The 21427-nt window shown below is 40.3% G+C and overlaps 1 protein-coding gene across 2 annotated transcripts in view; it reads left to right on the forward strand.

Moving 5' to 3' along the window:
- ZSWIM5 (zinc finger SWIM-type containing 5) overlaps window positions 1–21427 on the forward strand; it is a 214023-nt gene that overhangs the window by 153699 nt on the left and 38897 nt on the right. For both annotated transcript variants that reach the window (XM_046023252.1, XM_046023261.1), the window contains exon 4: window positions 213–363. In XM_046023252.1, the coding sequence (XP_045879208.1) occupies window positions 213–363 (151 nt within the window). The remainder of the gene's footprint in view (window positions 1–212; window positions 364–21427) is intronic.

Here is a 21427-nt window from a genome sequence, read left to right on the forward strand (position 1 = left end):
TCTAGCCATCCTAGTGGATGTGAAGTGGTATCTCATTGTGCACAGCACGCTTTCTTGATATATGCAGAGAACTTGCTTATAGAAATAGAAACCTTCTTTTTGGCTCTTTGGGTGTGTTATGCTTAGATACTTCATCTTCTCCTCCCCTTCCTTCTCCTCCTACTTTTTTATGATGTGCAGTCACCAACCCCTGGCCCCTCCTTCTGTGTCAGGTTCGAGAGATGCTGCGGATGAGGGATTCCAATGGAGCCAGGATGCTGACGCTGATAACTGAGCAGTTTATGGCTGACCCACGACTCACACTCTGGAGGCAGCAAGGAACAAGCATGACAGATAAATGCAGACAACTCTGGGATGAGTTAGGTAAGTCCCCATATCTCAGAGAAGTGCTATGTCTGTCTTTCCAGTCTGCCCCCTGCAGAAGTGTTAGCGAACACTTGCCGTTGGTCATTATGAGGGTCTTGCTAAATGAACTTTAGCCTAGCTGTGAAAGATGTAGGCTCTGCGCAGGCCACCCAGAGTATTCTGAGCTCATTTGTGTTGCTTTCACAACATTGTACTTTGCTACTGACATCAGTATTCTGTTCCAGATATTACCTCATAGAAGCCTTTGCTGAAGGAAAATTACTTCCCTTGGCTTCTTCTGCCTGGCACTAACCTGGCTCTCCCGATACTTATCAACCTTACTTTTCTTGCTTTCCCTGGGTTTGCTCTTCTGTATCACTACCAGACACACCTCTTAGATATAGGGCAGTTTCCAAGACGTGGGCCTTGGACTTCTTCTTCCTCTATACCCGCCCCCCCCGCCACTGAGAACTTTTTTTTTTAATGTCATGGCTCCAGAGCTTACCTCTCTGTTGACCTCAGCCTCATCTTCTTTCCATTTATCTGAGTTCCAGTCCCATATCAGCATTGCACTGTAACCATTTCCACTGAAAAATCCCCTAATCACCTCAAGCTTGAGAAATCCAAAAATGAATTCAGGCCTTCAACCAAAACATGTTCCCATAACTCTGGCAGTGGCCCCACCATTCCTCACTCTACCAAACTAACTGTCAGGCACTCATTTTTCTTTCATTCCCAACATTCAGTCACCAACTTTATTTGATGCCTTGACCTTTAAAATGCAATTCAATGTCCACTCACACTTTTTAATTTCCTATCACCACTGCTCTGGTTAAGGGCATTGGGAACTTCTAGATTAGATTAGACTTGTGGCCTTCCGAATGGCCTCTCTATTCTGGATTCTCCTCATCAAGGCCATCTTCTTTGGTCATCATTTCTCTGTATTATTCCAATGCTACAAGGCCAGTTTTGCAGTGCTAATACTCAGCTTCTCTTCTTATTTTCGGAATCTTCCATACCCTGAATCCAGTCATAGCCCCACTTTCAGTTATACCAGAAAAGTTCTGTGTAACATATTCTAAAATTTCTAATATAGCTCCTCCATAGTCCCTCCATGCCAGAAAGCAACAATAAACTTTCCACTCATACAGAGTAATACAAGAGAAAGCTGCAGGTTAGGAGTTCAGTGAGTTCTTCTGGACTAAAGCCCCAGGAGCATACATTTCATAGCCTCAGAGCTAAAAGCCTTGCAGAGTGAGGTTTCATGACTCTGCAACTGTACTCATTTACTTTGGGGGTTTGTTTTGGGTGCTAAGGCTTTTTGATCTCACCCGTGGCACTAATGGCTTTGGAGGTCTCATTACTATGAAGAACTACATTTTTGAGGTTTGGTTTTTTTTTTTAAGATTTGATTTATTGGGCGCCTGGGTGGCTCAGTTGGTTGAGCCTCTGCCTTCAGCTCAGGTCATGATCTCAGGGTCCTGGGATCGAGTCCCGCATCAGGCTCTCTGCTCGGCAGGGAGCCTGCTTCCTCCTCTCTCTCTCTGCTTGCCTCTCTGCCTACTTGTGATCTCTCTCTATCAAATAAATAAATAAAATCTTTAAAAAAAAAAAGATTTGATTTATTTATTTGACACACAGAGAGAGATCACAAGAGTGAGAGGAGGAAGCAGGCACCCCGCTGAGCAAAGAGCCTGATGTGGGGCTCGATCCCAGGACCCTGAGATCATGACCTGAGCCGAAGGCAGAGGCTTAACCCACTGAGCCACCCAGGCGCCCCTACATTTTTGAGTTTTATGTGCCAGACTCTGTGTTACAGATTATACTCACATTTTTTCACTTAATTCTCATAACAACCCTATAAAGTTATTGTGTGTTTACTGCAAAGAAACAGAGACAGCTCTGGTTACTTCTGGATACAGAATAAAATTATAGAAAACTGTCTCTGCCATGACATAACTACATTTTCTGAAGTATAGGAATGTTGCACTATTGGTCTAAAGCTACTCATTCAAACTGTTGTGACCAGGGTCACATGATACAATACATGGCAACTTGGGGACTACTTCTAGACTCTTTATACTCAGACAGGATTGTAGTCACAGACTCCCTTCCAAGGTAAGATTTTGGCACCTTCATATTTTTAGATGAGAAAACTGAGCTCAGAGAAGTTAAGTGTTTTATTCAGGATCACACATGGTGGTTCTACCCATGGAACAGCAATATGTTTGACTCCAAATCAAGCATCCCTCTGCGACACCTCCCTCAATTCTATCTTGTTATGTACTTTTTTCCTCTACAGTGCGTGTTTTTAAATTTAAAATCAGCCTTCCTCAGTGAGTCAGTTTCATCTGAGGCCTGAATCTCATGGAGTAATTTCTGTCATACTCATGGGATTATGCTGTGGACTGAGTTTGGCCTTTGAAGCAAAGGTATGTGAGAAGAAGTTAACACAGCTGACTGTCAGTGCTTTTAAAGCATTTGTCATATACTTAGTTTCATTATGAAAAGCTCCTGCTTCTGACATTTTTATATCTGAGAAATTGCTATTTCAGTCTTCCAAGAAACTCTCAACATTCTGCAAAGACAGTGGTTCTCAAACGTCTCAAAATCGGGCGCCTGGGTGGCTCAGTGGGTTAAGCCGCTGCCTTTGGCTCAGGTCATGATCTCAGGGTCCTGGGATCGAGTCCCGCATCGGGCTCTCTGCTCAGCAGGGAACCTGCTTCCTCCTCTCTCCCTCTCTCTACCTGCCTCTTTAGCTACTTGTGATCTCTCTCTGTCAAATAAATAAATAAAATCTTTAAAAAAAAAAAAAAAAAAAAACTTCTCAAAATCACCAAGAGTACTTATTTAAACTGGTTGCTGGGCCCTGTCCCCAGAGTTTCTAATCCAGTAGGTTGGAGTAGGGCCTGATAATTTGCATTTCTAAAAATGTCTAAAGAATGATGTTACATCTGCTCCAGAGACCACAATTTGAGAACCGCTATACTAAGAGAAGCCTTATTAGGTCAGACACTAGAGTTTGGTGCATGCTTCCCCTTACTACTGTGAGGGCTCCTTACTGTTCACCAGGCCTGCTCACTTGGAAGAGCCTGGGCAGGGTTTATAGGAATTCAGAGGAGTGGACTCACTGCTTTCAGATCCTGAACCAGAGAAAACAGAAGTGGTCAGACATGAAGTTTTCTCATCTCCCTGTATCTGCACACATATGCTTTGCTTTATATTCTGTTAAAATCTGTAAGTATCTCTGCTCCTGTAACAGGGCAGTTCTTACATATTTGTTCTGGGTCCTGTACTATCTCCTTTTCTCAAGAACTTTGCTTCTGCAGTTACCTCCCTTCTCTGGCCTTACTAGTTTCTCCCTCTCTACTGGACCAATCCCATCAGCTACAATGGATTAATATTGTCCACCTCAAAAAAAAGTGCCTTTGATATTCCCATCCCCCTCCAATGATTACTGCATTTCTCTTCCCTTCAAAGCAATATTTCTTTATTTTTAGTTTTTTTATTTAAATTTTATTTATTTATATTAATATTATAGATATTAAACTTATAATTTATTTTAAATTATTACATTTAAATTTTTTTAATTTATTGAAATTTAAACCCAGTTGGTTAACATACAGTGTAATATTAGTTTCAGATGTGCAATATAGTGATTCAGCGCTTCCATACAGCTCCTGGCACGCATCACAACAAGTGCACTCCTTAAACCCTATCACCTATTTAATCCTTCCTCCCCACCCACCTCCATTCTGTTAACCATCAGTTTGTTCTCTATAGTAAAGAGTCTGTTACTTGGTTTGCCTCTGTCTCTTTTTCTCCCCTTGCTTGTTTGTTTTGTTTCTTAAATTCCACATCTGAGTGAACTCATATGGTATTTGTCTTTCTTGACTTCTTTCACTAAACATTATACTCTCTAGCTCCATCCATGTCATTGCAAATGGCAAGGTTTCATTCTTTTTTGAAAACTATTCTGTTGTGTATATATGCCACATCTTCTTTGTTCCTTTCATCAGTCAATGGACATTTGGGCTCTTTCCATAGTTTGGCTATTGTTGATAATCCTGCTGTGAACATTGGGGTGCATGGTTCCCATTGAATTAGTATTCTTGTATTCTTTGGGTAAATACCTAGTAGTACAATTGCTGGATTATAGGGTAGTTCTATTTTTTTTATTCTTTTTTTTTAAGATTTTTTAAGTTATTTATGTGACAGAGAGAGATCACAGGTAGGCAGAGAGGCAGGCAGAGAGAGAAGGGGAAGCAGGCTCCCTGCTGAGCAGAGAGCCCGATGCAGGGCTCGATCCTAGGACCCCGAGATCATGACCTGAGCCAAAGGCAGAGGCTTAACCCACTGAGCCACCCAGGCGCCCCAGGTAGTTCTATTTTTAACTTTTTGAGGAACCTCCATACTGTTTGCCATAGTGGCTACACCAGTTTGCATTCCTACCAACTGTGTAAGAGGGTTCTCTTTTCTCTTCATTCTCACCAACGTGTTGTTTCTTGGATTTTTGATTTAAGCTATTCTGACAGGTGTGAGATATCTCATTTTAGTTTTGATTTGCATTTCCCTGATAATGAGTAATGTGGAACAGCTTTTCATGTGTCTTTTGGCCCTCTGTATGTGGCTTTGGAAAATGCCTATTAATGTCTTCTGCCCATTTTTTAACTGGATTATTCAGATTTTGGGTGTTGAGTTTTATAAGTTCTTTATATATTTTGGATACTAATACTTTATCAGATATGTCATTTGCAAGTATCTTCTCCCATTCTGTAGGTTGCTTTTTGATTTTGTTGATTGTTTGCTTCACTATACAGAAGTCAGAGCAATATTTCTTTGAAAAATTTGTCTGTAGTCACCTTTTCCCCTTTGTCCACCTCCATTATATCTTGAGTCCACTATAATTGAGCTTCCATTGCTCATTTCTGCCACTTTATTGAAGTTGCTTTTGTCAAAATCAACAGTGATTTCAGTATTGTTAAATACAATGGTTACTTCTCTCTTGGTATCTCATTTGACCTCTTAGCAATTTCCAATAAAATTGACTATGCCCTTCTTGACACTTATTCTCTTGACCTCTATAATCCCATCTTCCTGTTTTTCCTCCTGTATTCCTGGCTGCTTTCTCTCAGTCTGTTTTGCAGGGTCTTCTGCCTTTCTGCAACCCTTTTGAATACTGAGTACTCCATAGCATCCACTGCCCTGTCTACATTCTCTACCTAAGTGATCATATTCAGTCCCATGGTTTTGTTTTGTTTTTAAGATTTATTTATTTGAGTGGGGGGGGCGGAGGGAATCTTCAAGCAGACTCCCCACTAAGCACAGAGTCCAGTGAGAGTCCAATATCCCACAACCCATGAGGTCATGACATGAGCCGAAACCAAGAGTCAGACACCCAACTGACTGAGCCACACAGGTGCCCCTAAGTGCCATGGTTTTAAATAGCATCTAGATATAGGTAAGTCACAAATTTATATCTCTAGCCCTGACCTTCCTTCTGAGCTCTAGGCTCAGTGTCTACCTACCCACCACTTCTGAGAAACATCTCAAATTTAATAAGACCATTATTGAGCTCTTAATTTTCCTATCAGAGTCTGATTTTTTCCTTGTTGTCCCCATCTTAGTATCAACACCAAGATGTATCTGATGGCTCAAGAAGAAAATCTAAGAGTCATACTTGGTTCCATTTTCTACCATCGATAGCCAACCCAAGACCTGCTGATGCCCAAAGTTGGAAGACTAAATGAGATAATGTATATAAAATGTTGAACACAATGCCTGGCCCATTAAAAAAATAAATTGTAGCTATTATTTTACTGTTGTATTTACTATATAATAATTATGTGATTTTTTAATTTCCCTACTAGCTAACCTTTGGTTAGAGTTTTTGACACTTTTTTTAAGTTGCTGGAAAATATGCTTTTGGATACTGGTAACACAGTCCCATGAATGCTATTATATGCAAGCATCTGCAGAATCTTTTGCTTTGGCTCTTTCTTAGAGATGTGATCGTCTCTGAATGTTTTGAAACAAATTCATAAGGACTTAATTAGACCGAAAACTTCTTTTTAACTTTCCAGGGCAGGTACATGTACTCACTTTCTAGGGATCCCCTTTTTAATACCTAAATGCCTAGGAAATAGGAACTCTTCGATGACTTGAATGAGCACCCTGTTTCTTTACCTCTTGACCCTTTCTCAACTCACCTGATCCGTTTTCCATTCCTATTACTATTGATCTTTGCCATTCATAATGTCCTTAGAGTCCCTATAGTTGCTAAGTTTAATGGCTTTTTTGGGTTTCTTATTCTACTTGTGAAGGTTAAATGTGAAAAATCTTTGACTTCACTATAAATGAAAAACACTTTGTAAATTGTGAAGTAGATGTGTTACTAATATTTACATTCTACTGCATTAGACATTGCTAATTGGCTTTTGTGTCACTGATTTCTCCTGGTTTTTTCTCTCTTCTCTTTCTTTCTCTTTTGCTTATTCCTCCTTCTCCTCTGCTCATGACTTAAATGTTTCCTCAATTCTGTTTTGAGCACTCCCCTCATCCTAAATGATCACATCTTCTTCATTTTTATTCCTTGGTAGGTGGGGCCATATCACTCCCTACATCAGTTTTAGAAGAACCAGAAAATAGTGTAACACAGATACCATTGGGGAGCTACAGTGTGAAGAAAAAAAATTCTTTCTCATTATATTTATAAGGCCTTTGGGATTCTTAAATCCTGAAAGTAGAGAGGGGCACATGGGTGGCTCAGTCAGTTAAGCATCTGCCTTTAGCTCAGGTCATGATCCTGGGGTCCTGGGATTGAGCTGCACATCTGGCTCCCTGTTCATTGGGGAGCCTGCTTCTCCCTCTACTGCTCCCCCTGCTTGTGCTCTCTCTCTTTCAAATAAATAATAAAATCTTTGAAAAAAAAAGTAGAGATAGTAACTCTTTTATGACTTGAATATTTGTGCATCTTTCTTAATGCACACTGTTCCAAATTTTTTACCTGCTGCACTTACATATTAAGGATTTCCTGTCACCTGTGTTCATAAGACTCTGTAATTGGTAGGAGCTCACAGTCCCTGGGGAAGGAAAAAACATCCAATAGACTAAATATCCAAAGGGACTAAAATGACTCCAGAGAGCATCTTTCCCTTAGCTTATATCCTTCCCCTTGTTTGGGATACACCCTTCTTCCATCTCTGTGCCCAAAGAACTCCTGTTTATCACTTATTCGTCTTTAAAATTTAAGTAATACATGTATACAGATTAAAATGTCAAATACTGCTAAATTTTAAAATAAAAAACAGTATTCTCTTGCCCCATTCCGTCACATTGCCAATTCCCACTTCATACAATTTTAAATGCAATTTTAAATCCTTTAGTTGCCCTTTCTAATGCCTTCATATTTCAGAATGACTGTTCTTTCTTGAGTTTTACATTCTAGATATTATCTTTTATCTTCCTACATTGAAACCTCTCTAAGGATCAAACCCTTAGTATTCTTTCCCAGATAGGACTTCTTTTTCTTTTCAATATGGATAGGTTGAGAATGTTGCAAATATTTAAGTTCTGCTTCATTTTAAACAAGTTTTTTTTTTTAATATTTTATTTTTTTGACAGAGAGAAATCACAACTAGGCAGAGAGGCAGGCAGAGAGAGAGGAGGAAGCAGGCTCCCCGCGGAGCAGAGAGCCCGATGCGGGACTTGATCCCAGGACCCTGGGATCATGACCTGAGCCGAAGGCAGAGGCTTTAACCCACTGAGCCACCCAGGCACCCCAAGTTCTGCTTCATTTTAAACAATCCCATCTTTAAATTATTTCTCTCTTCTCACATTTTACTGTAAGCAGTCAAGAGGAACCAAGCTACTCTTTCAATACTTCACTTAGATATTTCCTCAGCTAATTTCATCACTCAAAAGTTCTACCTTCCACAAAACACTAGGGCATAAACACAATTTAGCCAAGTGCTTTGCCCCTGTATAACAAGGGTCACCTTTCCTACAGTTTCCACTAACATGTTCCACATTTCCATCTGAGACCTCATCAGAATGGCCTTTACCTTCCATATTCCTACCAACACTCTATTCAGGATTATTAAGGAGATTAAAACTTTACAAGTCTCCTCTTCTTTCTGAGCCCTCACCAAAATCATCTTTAAAGGTCTGTTCACAGCAGCAGAGGCTTTTTTAGCATGCAACTCAAAATTCTTCCAGCCTTTAACCAGTTCCAAAACTGCTCTCACACTTTCACATATTTGTTATAGTAGCACCCCACTTCTTGTACTAGTTTCTGTCTTAGTCTGTTTGGGGTGCTACAACAGAATACCTACCAGGTGACTTACAAGTGAAAGAAATTTATTTCTCAGGGTTCTAGAGACTGAAAAGTCCAAGACAAGTGACCGGTAGATTTGGTATCAAGCGAGGACCCACTTCCAGGCTTATAGGGAGCCATCTTTTCACTGTATCTTCCCACAGCAGAAAGAACAAGGGTTCTCATGAGAGATCTTATTGTCATTGAGTCTATAGCTCCCAATTCATACATACATATATACATACCATGAACCTTTCTCTCATCCTCTCAAATAATATTATGATTTGAGGTTAGATCAAAATTAAATGTTTACATTATTATCACTAAATAAATATTTGTAGCACAGTCTGTGTAGCACACAATTCTACATTTACTTTCTTATGCAACCTTTTTTCCCCTTCAGGAATTAATACTTTCATTTGTTTTTTGTTTGATTTTTAGGGAGTTTGCAGATTTTTCTGTAGTGATCATTTATTTACACCTAAATTGTCTAGCAGTAATTTAAAATCTTCATATAATATATTTGGTCACGACAAATAATCTGTCAATTATCTTGTTAGAGACATTTCTTCTGGAACCATTTATTTTCCTATCCCTGGTTTAGACTGTTTCCTTTCTAAACCTGCTGCAGAGTAGTCAGGTACATACTGCCCTTCACTATCATTCTAGGACTTCTCTTTTTCTTTCTCCATTATGGACCCCCTGTTTTCTGAAGGCAAGATCTTTCTCTCTGTGAATTTACTTTCTTGCCTTGATGGAGTACACTTTCCAGTAGCTTCCTCAGATAGGAATTTTCCATAGTTGATAAATTTTGCATTGCTGAATGTCTGGATTTTACCTTCACTTTGACTGATACTTTGATTGGTGTATATTTAGGTTGGAAATCATGTCCTTTTCCCTTAGAACTTTGAAGATGTTTCTCCAGTGTCCTGCAGCTTCCAATTGCCATTGTGAAGTACCAGGTCATTCTGGTTCAGAAGAATGTCTTATCTTTTCTTGGCAGAACCATGTTTTATCTTTGTCATCATTAATCTGAAATTTCACACTGATATCACTTACTGTTGGTCTTCTAAATTTTTTTCAAATTTAATCTGCTTGAAGGAGTTAAGATGGAAGAGTGGTAGGGGGACTTTGGGCTTGCCTTGTCCCTGGAGCATAGCTAGATCAACATCAAATCATTTTGAACAACTAGGAAATTTATCTGAGGATTAAGAAGACAGTCTGCACGGGGCGCCTGGGTGGCTCAGTGGTTTAGGCTTCTGCCTTCGGCTCGGGTCATGATTTCAGGGTCCTGAGATCGAGCCCCGCATCGGGCTCTCTGCTCAGTGGGGAGCCTGTTTCTCCCTCTCTCTCTGCCTGCCTCTCTGCCTACTTGTGACCTCTCTCTCTGTCAAATAAATAAATTAAAAAAAAAAAAAAGAAGACAGTCTGCACAATTGTAAGGTTTGGAGACTTGAATTGAGGGAGAGAAAAGCCACAGTGCTGTGGTGGGGAGGGAGACTTTTCAGGGAGAGAGGCCATGAGCGGGAGAGACCAATGAGTTGGATTACTGCAAGACAGCAAGATGCCGTGGTGTGGGGATCCCCTGGGTTTCCTTGGGAGATGATATTCCCCTTCCTGAAGTACATTTGGAAAAGGGTATATTGCCTCTCCAAGGACAAAAGACCTGCCGGGCATGATGGAACAGCCATTTAACAGCAGGGGACAGAGGTGGGCACAGAGGGCAGATAACCTGGTTGTAGCTTTTGGCGGTCCTTCACAGTAGACTCCAGGCACCTGCACAGCTGTGGGACTGCTTTTCTGGGAGAGAACAGTGCTGGCCACAGCACTGTGACGCTCTCCTCTGAGGCAGGGGAGTGCTCCACACTTTGCCGAGTCCTTTAAGGTCTGAAGTTTGGAATGCCAGCCTCCAGCGAGAGATGAAACACAAGAGAACTGTGGTGCTGGTGGGCACCTGGGTGGCTCAGAGGGTTAAAGCCTCTGCCTTTGGCTCAGGTCATGATCCCAGAGTCCTGGGATCGAGCCCCACATCGGGCTCTCTGCTCCGCGGGGAGCCTGCTTCCTCCTCTCTCTCTCTCTCTCTGCCTGCCTCTCTGCCTACTTGTGATCTCTCTCTGTCGAATAAATAAATAAAATCTTTAAAAAAAAAAACAAACAAACTGTGGTGCTGGGAGTGCCTTTTCTTTTCCTTATTTTTATTTTTATTTTTTAAATTTCTTTTTTGTGTTCTAGAATTCATTGTTTATGCACCACACCCAGTGCTCCATGAAATACGTGCCCTCCATAATACCCACCACCAGGCTCACCCAACCTCCCACTCCCTGCCGCTCCAAAATCCTCAGATTGATTTTCAGAGTCCATAGTCTCTCATGGTTCATCTCCCTCTCCAATTTCCCCAACCCCCTTCTCCTCTCCATCTCCCCATGTCCTCAGTATTATTTCTTATGCTCCACAAATAAGCGAAACCATTTGATAATTCACTCTCTCTGCTTGACTTATTTTACTCAGCATAATCTCTTCCAGTCCCATCCATGTTGATACAAAAGTTGGGCATTCATCCTTTCTGATGTAGGCATAAAGAAAAACAAAACTGGGGGCATCACGTTGCCAGATTTCAAGCTTTACTACAAAGCTGTGATCACTAAGACAGCATGGTACTGGCATAAAAACAGACACATAGGGGCACCTGGGTGGCTCAGTAAGTTAAAGCCTCTGCCTTCAGCTCATGTCATGATTTCAGGGTCCTGGGATCGAGCCCCACATCCGGCTCTTTGCTCAGCGGGGAGCCTGCTTCCTCCTCTCTCTCTGCCTGCCTCTCTGCCTACTTGTGATCTCTGTCTGTCAAATAAATAAATAAAATCATTAAAAAAACAACAACACAAAAAACAGACACATAGACCAGACAAAGCGGGTGCCGGGAGTTCTAACGGCCCGCAGGCATAAACAGGTTGAGGGGAGGGATCTGACAAAAGCCTGGGATACAGGAGAGGAGATTGTTAGCTTTTCTTTGAGGGCCTCCTCAACTGTGGTGGCCTCAAGTTCACTCCCTGGGGGACAAGAGGGCAGGGTGACACTATCTCCCATCCTCACTGCCAGCCCTCTCTCACCAGCTCCATCAGACTTGAGAGAAACACAGGGCCCCCAGGGGAAGCTGGAGTTGCTGACACCAAACTCCTCCACCCTCTGCCTGGCAGGGGCATCTTTACTAGGACAGGTCTGACTGTGAGCCAGCACAATGGGCCTCTCCCCCAGGGGACCAACACAGGCCCCCTTCGTATACCAAGTCTGTTTATCATAGAGTGCTCCAAAGTGTCAGCTTCAGTTCTGATAGAAATAGGACAAGGCCATTTATTTATTTATTTATCCTTTTGGAATCAGGTTTATGGTTTTTTGTTCATTTGTTGGTTGGTTGGTTTCTTTTTCTCATTTTTTGGATCAGGCTTCTTTTTCCTTTCTCTTTCTTCCTTTTTTTTTTCTTTTCATTTCTTTTTCTTTTTCTTTTTCTATTATTTTTTAGAGAGAGGGAGGGAGGAAGTATGGAGGGGGAGGAAGAGAGAGAATCCTAAGCAGGTCCCATGCACAGCACAGAGCCCAACACTGGACTTGATCTCATGACCCTGAGATCATGACTTGAGCCAAAATCAAGAACCCAATACTTAACCGACTGAGCCACTCAGGTATCCCTCCTTCTTTCTTTCTTTTTCTTTGGAATCAGGCTTATAGTTTTTTGTTTGTCTCATTGTTTGTTTTTTTTGTTCCTTTTCCTTTTCTCTTTTCTTGGATCAGGCTTTTTTTTTTTTTCCAGGCTTTTCTTAAGAAACAAATCAAAGCATACCTAATTAAAGGTCCAGACACGCCCCACTGCAAGCAGGGAGGAACTCTGTGGAGGACTGAGCTATGCGAAAGAGAACGAAACACAACAGCAGAGTGCACACAGCATACACCAGAAACACTTCCTGAAGTGCCAGGCCCCGGACAATGTATGACCCCTTAATACTCTTACTCTTAATAAAGTATTACTCTCAGGAGCAAGAAACTTAACATGCTTTCATAATATACAAAAGACAGACACCTAGACATAATGACAAGAGGGAGGAATTCTCCCCAAAAGAAAGATCAAGAAGAAATCACAGCCAGGGATTTGCTCAAAACAGATATAAGCAATGTATCTGTATAAGAATTTAGAAAAACAGTCATGAGAATACTAACTGAGCTTGAAAGAACCATAGAAAACACCTTGTTTCAGAGATAAAAGACTTAAAAACAATCAGGCCAAAATAAAAATTGGTATAACTGAGATGCAAAACCAACGAGATATAAAAGACAAAATTATGAAAAGTAATGGAGCTGAAAAGAGGAGGGAAAGGAAACTATTAGAGCACAAATATAAATGTAGGGAATTCAGTGATTCCACAAAGCACAGTAATATCCATACCATAGGAGTCCCAGAAGACAAAGAGCAGGAAAGGGAGCAGAAGGTTTATTTGAACAAGTTATAGCTGAGAACTTCCCTAATCTGGAAAGGAAACAGGCATTCAAGTCAAGAGGCACAGAGAACTTCCCTCAAAATCAACACAAATAGGTCAACACCAAGCCATATCAGAGTGAAATTTGCAAAATACAAAGATACAGAGAGAATTCTGAAAGCAGCTAGGGACAAAAGGTTCTTAACTTACAAGGTAGACGCATAAGGCTGGCAGCAGACCTGCCCGCATAAACTTGGCAGGCCAGAAGAGAATGGCATGACACTTCAACATGCTAAGTGGGAAAAATATGCAGCCAAGAATACTTTATCCAGCAGGGCTGTCATTCAGAATAGGAGAGAGAGTTTCCAAGTCAAGGAAAAACTGAAGGAGTTCATGAACACTAAATCAGTTCTGCAAGAAATATTAAAAGGGGTTCCCTTTGAGCAGGAAAGAGAGACCAAAAGCAAAAAAGACTAAAAAGCACCAATCTACAGGAACAGTGCCCTTACAGGAAATATAATGGCACCAAATTCATAATTTGGTGAATAATTACTATAATAATTACTGTCAATGTAATGGACTATAGCTCTAATCAAAAAAACATAGTATCAGAATGGATTAAACATTTTTTTAAAAAATTAAAAAAGAAGACCCATCGATTTGCTGCTTACAAGAGACTCATTTTATTCTATTTATTTATTTATTTATTTTATTATTTATCATTTTATTTATTTTATGTTCAGTTAGCAAGAGTCTCATTTTAGACCCAAAGACACCTCTAAGTTGAAAGTGAATTGGTGGAGAACAATCTATCATGCTAATGGGGGCAATCCATAAGAGATTCTTAAAGAAATCTGGAGTAGCCATCCTTATATCAAACAAATAAGATTTTATAACAAAGAGATGGAGAGGGGCACTATATTAATAATAAATGTTGATATCCAACAAGAAGATGGAACAATTTTAAATATTTATGCCCCCAATTTGGGAGCATATGTATAAATCAATTAATAACAAACTTAAACTCATTGATAATAATACAATAATTGGGACTCCTGGGTAGTTCAGTCAGTTAAATATCTGCCTTCTGCTCAGGTCATGATCCCAGGGTCTTGGGATCAAGTCCTGCATCAAACTCCTTGCTTGGGAGGGAGTCTACTTCTCCCTCTGCCTGCTGCTTCCCCTGCTTGTGCTCTCTCTCTCTCTTTCAGACAAATAAATAAATCTTTTAAAAAAAATTTTTTTTAAAAAGATAATGATACAGTAATAGTGGGAACTTTAATACCCCACTCACAGCAGAATGCACATTCTTTTCAAGTGCACATGGAACAGTCTCCAGAGTAGATCACATACTGGGTCACAAATCAGGCCTCAACTGGTACAAAAAGATTGAAATCACACCATGCATATTTTCAGACCGCAACAATGTGAAACTTGAAGTCAATCACAAGAAAAAATTTGGAAGGACCACAGAATACATGGAGATTAAAGAATATCCCACTAAAGAATCAATGGATTAACCAGGAAATTAAAGAAATTTAAAAATACATGGAAGCAAATGAAAATAAAAATATGACAGTCCAAAACAGTTGAGATGCAGCAAAGGCTGTCCTAAGAGGGAAATATATAGCAATAGAGGCCTTCCTTAAAAAGCAAGAAAAGTCTTGGGTGCCTGGGTGGCTCAGTGGGTTAAGCCTCTGCCTTTGGCTCAGGTCATGATCCCAGGGTCCTGGGATCGAGCCCCCCATGGAGCTCTCTGCTCAGCAGGGAGCCTGCTTCCCTCTCTCTCTGCCTGCCTCTCTGCCTGCTTGTGATCTCTCTCTGTCAAATAAATAAATAAAATCTTTAAAAAAAAAAAAGCAAGAAAAGTCTCAAATACACAACTTAACCTTAAACATACAGGAACTGGAAAAAGAACAGCAAATAAAGCCTAAAACCAGCAGAAGAAGGGAAATAAGAGAGAAGAATTAAACAATATAGAAAATTAAAAAACAACAACAACAGATCAACAAGCGCTGGTTCTTTGAAAGAATTAACAAGATTGATAAACCCCTAGCCAGACTTAAAAAGGAAAAGAAAAAGGACCCACATAAAATCATGAATGAAAGAGATCACAACCAACACTGCAGAAATACCAACAACTGTAAGAGAATATTATGAACAGTTATATGCCAACAAATTAGGCAATCTGGAAGAAATGGATAAATTCCTAGAAACATATAAACTACCAAAACAGAAACAGGAAGAAAGAAAAAATATAAACAGACCCATAACCAGCAAAGAAATTGAATCGGTAATCAAAAACCTCCCAACAAACAAGAGTCCAGGACTGGATGGCTTCCCAGGGGAATTTTACCAAACATTTAAAGAAGTCATATTTATTCTTCTGAAACTATTCCCAAAAATAGAAATGGAAGGAAAACTTCCAAATGCATTCTATGAGGCCAGGATTACCTTGATTCCAAAACCAGACAAAGACCCCAGTAAAAGGGAGAATTACCAACCAGTATCCTTGATGAAAATGGATGCAAAAATTCTCAACAAGATACTAGCTAGTTGAATCCAAAATTACATTAAAAGGATTATTCACCAAGATCAAGTGGGATTTATTCTGGGGCTATGGGATGGTTCCACACCTGCTAATCAAGCAATGTGATATACCACATTAATCAAAGAAAGGATAAGAACCATATGGTCCTCTTAAGAGATGCAGAAAAAGCATTTGACAAAATATAGCATCCTTTCTTGATTAAAAAAAAAAATCCTCAAGAAAGTAGAGATAGAGGGAATGTACATCATAGAGGCCATATATGAAGAGCCACAGCTAATACCATCCTCATTAGGGAAAAACTGAGAAGTTTTCCCTAAGGTCAGAAACACAACAGGGATATCCACTCTCACCACTGTTGTTCAACATAGTACTGGAAGTTCTAGCCTCAGCAATAAGACAACAAAAAGCAACAAAAGGCATTGAAATCAGCAAGGAAGAAGTCAGACTTTGATTATTTGGAGACAACATGCAGCTCTATGTAGAAAACCCAAAAGACTCCACCAAAAAATTGCTAGAACTGATACAGGAATTCAGCAGAGTTGCAGAATATAAAATCAATGTTCAGAAATCTGTTGTGTTTCTGTACATGCATAAGAAAGCAGCAGAAGGAGAAAACAGGGAATCGATCCCATTATAGTTGCACCAAAACCCATAAGATAACTAGGAATAAACCTTACCAAAGAGGCAAAAGATCTGTGCTCTGAAAACTATGGAACACTTATGAAAGCAGTTCAAGAAGAAACAAAGAAATGGAATAACAGGGATGTCTGGGTGGCTCAGTCAGTTAAGAGTCTGCCTTCAGCTCAGGTCATGATTCCAGGGTCCTGGGAGTGAGTCCCTCATTGGGCTCCTTGCTCCGCGGGGAAACTGCTTCTCCCTCTCTGCCTTCCAGTTCCCTTTCTTGTGCTCTCTCTAACAAATGAATAAATAACATCTTAAAAAAAAAAAAAAAGAAATGGGAAAACATTCCATGCTCATGGATTGGAAGAACAAACATTGTTAAAATGTCTATACTACCCAAAGCAATTTACACATTTGGTGCAATCCCTATGAAAATACTGCCCACATTTTTCACAGAGCTGATACAAACAATTCTAAAATTTGTATGGAACCAGAGAAGACCCCAAATAGCCAAAACAGTGTTGAAAAAGAAAACCAAAGCTGGAGGTATCACAATTCCAGACTTCAAGCTATATTACAAAGCTGTAACCATCAAGACAGTATGATAATGGCACAAAAACAGAAACATAAATCAGTGGAACAGAATAGAGAACCCAGAAATGGACGCTCAACTCTGTGGTCAACTTATCTTTGACAAAGCAAGAAAGAACATCCAATGGGAAAAAAAGACAGTCTCTTCAACAAATTGTGTTGAGAAAAGTGAACATCAACATGCAGAAGAATGAAACTGACTACCTTCTTACTCCATATGCAAAAGAGAGTTCAAAATGGATGAAAGACCTAAATGCGAGACAGGAAAACATCGAAATCCTAGAGGAGAACACAGGCAGCAGTCTCTTTGACCTCGGCCACAGCAACTTCTTACTAGACCCGTCTCCAGAAGAAAGGGAAACAAAAGCAAAAATGAACTACTGGGACTTCATCGAGATAAAAAGCTTCTGGGGGTGCCTGGGTGGCTCAGTGGGTTAAAGCCTTTGCCTTTGGCTCAGGTCATGATCCCAGGGTCTTGGGATTGAGCCCCGCATCGGGCTCTCTGCTCAGCTTCCTCCTCTCTCTCTCTCTGCCTGCCCTCTCTGCCTACTTGTGATCTTTGTCTGTCAAATAAATAAATAAAATCTTTAAAAAAAAAAAAAAGATAAGCTTCTGCAAAGCAAGCAATCAACAAAACTAAAAGGCAACTAATGGAATAGGAGAAGATATTTGCAAATGACATATCAGATAAAGGGCTAGTATCCAAAATCTATAAAAAACTTAACAAACTCAAAACCCAAAAAATAAGTAACCCAGTTAAGAAACTGGCAGAAGAGGGGCGCCTGGGTGGCTCAGTGGTTTGAGTCTCTGCCTTCGGCTCGGGTCATGATCTCAGGGTCCTGGGATCGAGCCCCGCGTCGGGCTCTCTGCTCAGTGGGGAGCCTGTTTCTCCCTCTCTCTCTGCCTGCCTTTCTGCCTACTTGTGACCTCTCTCTCTGTCAAATAAATAAAATATTTAAAAAAAAAAGAAATTGGCAGAAGACATGAGCAGACATTTCTCCAAAGAAGACATACAAATGGCTAAGAGACACATGAAAAAATGTTCAACTTCACTCATCACCAGGGAAATACAAATCAAAACGTCAATGAGATACCATTTCACACCTGTCAGAATGGCTAAAATTAACAACACATGAAACATCGGATATTGGTGAGGATGCAGAGAAAGGGGACTGTTGGTGGGAATGCAAGCTGATGTAGCCACTCTGGAAAATGTATGGAGGTTCCTCAAAAAGTTAAAAATAGAACTATGCTACAATCCAGCAATTGGCACTACTAGGTATTTATCCAAAGGTCACAAAAATACCGATTCAAAGGGGCACATATACCTGAATGTTTATAGCAGCATTATCTGGAAGGAACCCAAATGTCCATTGACTGATAAATGGATAAAGAAGATGTGGTGTGTACACACACACACACACACACACACACACACACACACACACACACACAGGAATATTACTCGGCCATCAAAAAGAATGAAATCTTGCCATTGGCAATGACATGGGTGGAGCTAGAGTGTGTTATGCTAAGTGAAATAAGTCAGTCAGGGGGGTGCCTGGGTGGCTCAGTTGGTTAAGCCTCTACCTTTGACTCAGGTCTTGATCCCAGGGTCCTCAGCAGGGACCCTGCTTTTCCCTCTCTCTCTCCCTCCTTCTGTTTGTGCTCTCTCTCTTTGTCAAAGAAATGAATAAAAGTCTTAAATTTTTTTTTAAAGTAAGTCCAAGAAAGACAAATGCCATATGATCTTACTCATATGTGGAATTTAAGAAAACAGATGAACACAGGGGAGGCAGAAAAATAAAATAAGACAAAAACAGAGGGGGGCAATCCATAAGAGATTCTTAACTATAGAAAACAAACTGAGGGTTGCTGGAGGTGGGGAATGGATGAGTGATGGGCTAAATGGGTGATGGGCATTAAGGAGGGCATGTGTAGTGATGAGCACTGGGTATTATATGTATGTGATGAATACATAAATTTCTACTCCTGAAACAAAAAAATAATAATAATCTACTTGGGCATCTGGCTGGCTCAGTCAGTAGAGCATGTGACTCCTGGTCCCAGGGTTGTGTTTTTGAACCTCACATTAGGTGTATAGGTTACTAAAAATAAATAAATAAATAAATTTTTAAAAATCTAATTTGCTTAATACTCAGTAGGCCTTCTCAAATGGGAAACTTACATCTTTTAATTTGAGATGTTTTCTTGAACTTTTTTTTTTCCATTTCCTCACCTTTATTTTCTCTTTTTGTCTGTAACTACTTCTGTTATTTGGATATTAGTTTCTAGGTTACTATGCTGCAGGCTTAGAGGAGAGTCTGTATCAAGAATAAGAAAATAGAGGGTTCCAGAGGGATGTCTCTAACAACATAGTAAAATTATTAGATTATTTTATGTGACTGAACATACTAAACGGAGATTGAGTCTCTAATTTTGGTATTTTTTTCTCTCATTTTCTCTCATGTTTTTGTTTTTTATCTTTTATCTTCCAGGTTTCTCAGTTTTATCTTTTAACCATCTTATTAATCTTCTAATAAAGATTTTATTTATTTAAGAGAGAATGAGATGGGGCATCTGATTTGCTCATTTGGTTAGGCCACTGCCTTCAGCTCAGGTCATGACCCCAGAGTCCCAGGATTGAGTACCGCGTCAGGCTCCCAGCTCTGTAGGGAATCTGCTTCTCCCTCTGACCTTTTCCCCTCTCGTGCTCTCCCTCACTCTCTCTCTCTCTCAAATAAATAAATAAAGTCTTTAAAAAAATAGAGAGAGAGAATGAGATGGATAGAGCATGAGCAGGAGCAGGAGGGACAGAGGGAGAGGGAGAAGCAGATTCCCCACTGAGCAGGGAGCCCGACGTGGGGCTAAATCCCAGAACCCCGGGATCACAACCTGAACCAAAGCAGACACTTAACCAACTGAGCCATCCAGGCGCCCCATCAACCATTTTGTTAATTTTCAATAAATTTTCTTGGCATCATATTTTTAATTTCCAAGAGCCCATTTTAGTTGTCGTTGCATCCTGCTCTTCATAGATGCAGGATCTTCGCACTTTGACAGTATCAGTTGGAAAGGTTTTTCTCTTTAAGTTTTTTTGTGACCTGTGCCTTTTTGGTATTCCCTCAGGTTTTCCTTCTGTTTGCTTTGTTCTTTGCCCTTTATGTAAGATGCTTTTCTTATATATCTAATGTTTCTTAGCTATCCAATCCTATTTAAGAGTAATACTTAAGAGCTAAAAGGAAGCTGTGTGTGTGTGTGTGTGTGTGTGTGTGTGTGTGTGTGTGTGTGTGTGTGCATGTGTGTGTTTGAGAGAGAGAGAGAGAGAGAGACCTTGTTAATTAGTCAGTTTAACTGAGGATGATCTGGCTAGGCTTTTCTCCAGTGGAGAGCCCAAACTACAGTATATGCTACGTTTTTCCCCCCGGCCTGATTTCCAGAGATGAATCCTCCAGTCTCTTGTCTCTGAGTTATAAACTTGTCACAGTCTTCTTAGAATCAAGTGGAGAAAGAGGGTTGGGTTGGGAGGTATCCATTTGTTCAATATATATATCTTCCCTAATCCCTCAGTTTTTAGGAAGGACACCCCACTCTTGGCTGTGCATAATATTTCCAATCCAGAGCCTGTCTGAATCAGCCTTCCCAGTGAGTAAAACTCTGGTCTTCATCCAGGCGAGGGAAGGAGCAGGCACTCTGATACTCTGAACAGAGGAGGAATTCTGCAAGCCTGAGAACTTTGACAAATTTCTAACCAATTTTACTAAATTCAGCTCCACTTTCAGCAGGGTTCTGCAGCCTGAATCAGTTGTGCTTCTGGGCTTTCCTAACGGCTGGTGGAGGTTTCAACTTTCTTTGTTTTTCTAAGTCAGCTATCACTCATCCACATACTTTCTAGATTCTAAAATTCTGTGGCTTTTCTGTTTTATCTCTCCCATTCCCTGTAACTGGGTGAGTTTATGCCTATTTTTATCCCTTTATTTTCATTTTAGTGAGGTTTCAGAAGGAAGTAGTGGTTAGGTATCTTTTTTTTTTAATAAACAATTGTGTTTCTTTTATTTTCATTTTACAAACATTTATTGAGTACCAAGTTTGTGCCAGACAATACAAAATACAAAAGTAAGTACAATGTCCCTATCCTCAAAGAGTAAACACTCTAGAGAAGGAAATAAACATGTAAACACATTTTTAAAAAACCCTTATGCTAATTAAGTGCTAGTAATTATGTGTACATGTCTTTTTTTAAATAATTTTTTATATTTTATAAACATATATTATTAGCCCCAGGGGTACAGGTGTGTGAATCACCAGGTTTACACACTTCATAGCACTCACCATAGCACATACCCTCCCCAATGTCCATAATCCCACCACCCTCTCCCTTCCCTCCTCCCCCCAACCCCTCTCAGTTTCTTTTGTGACATTAAGAGTCTCTTTTGGGGGGCGCCTGGGTGACTCAGTGGGTTAAGCCACTGCCTTCGGCTCAGGTCATGATCTCGGGGTCCTGAGATAAAGTCCCGCATCAGGCTCTCTGCTCGGCAG

Source organism: Meles meles, chromosome 1 (assembly GCF_922984935.1).
Source record: "Meles meles chromosome 1, mMelMel3.1 paternal haplotype, whole genome shotgun sequence".
Lineage (NCBI taxonomy): Eukaryota > Metazoa > Chordata > Mammalia > Carnivora > Mustelidae > Meles > Meles meles.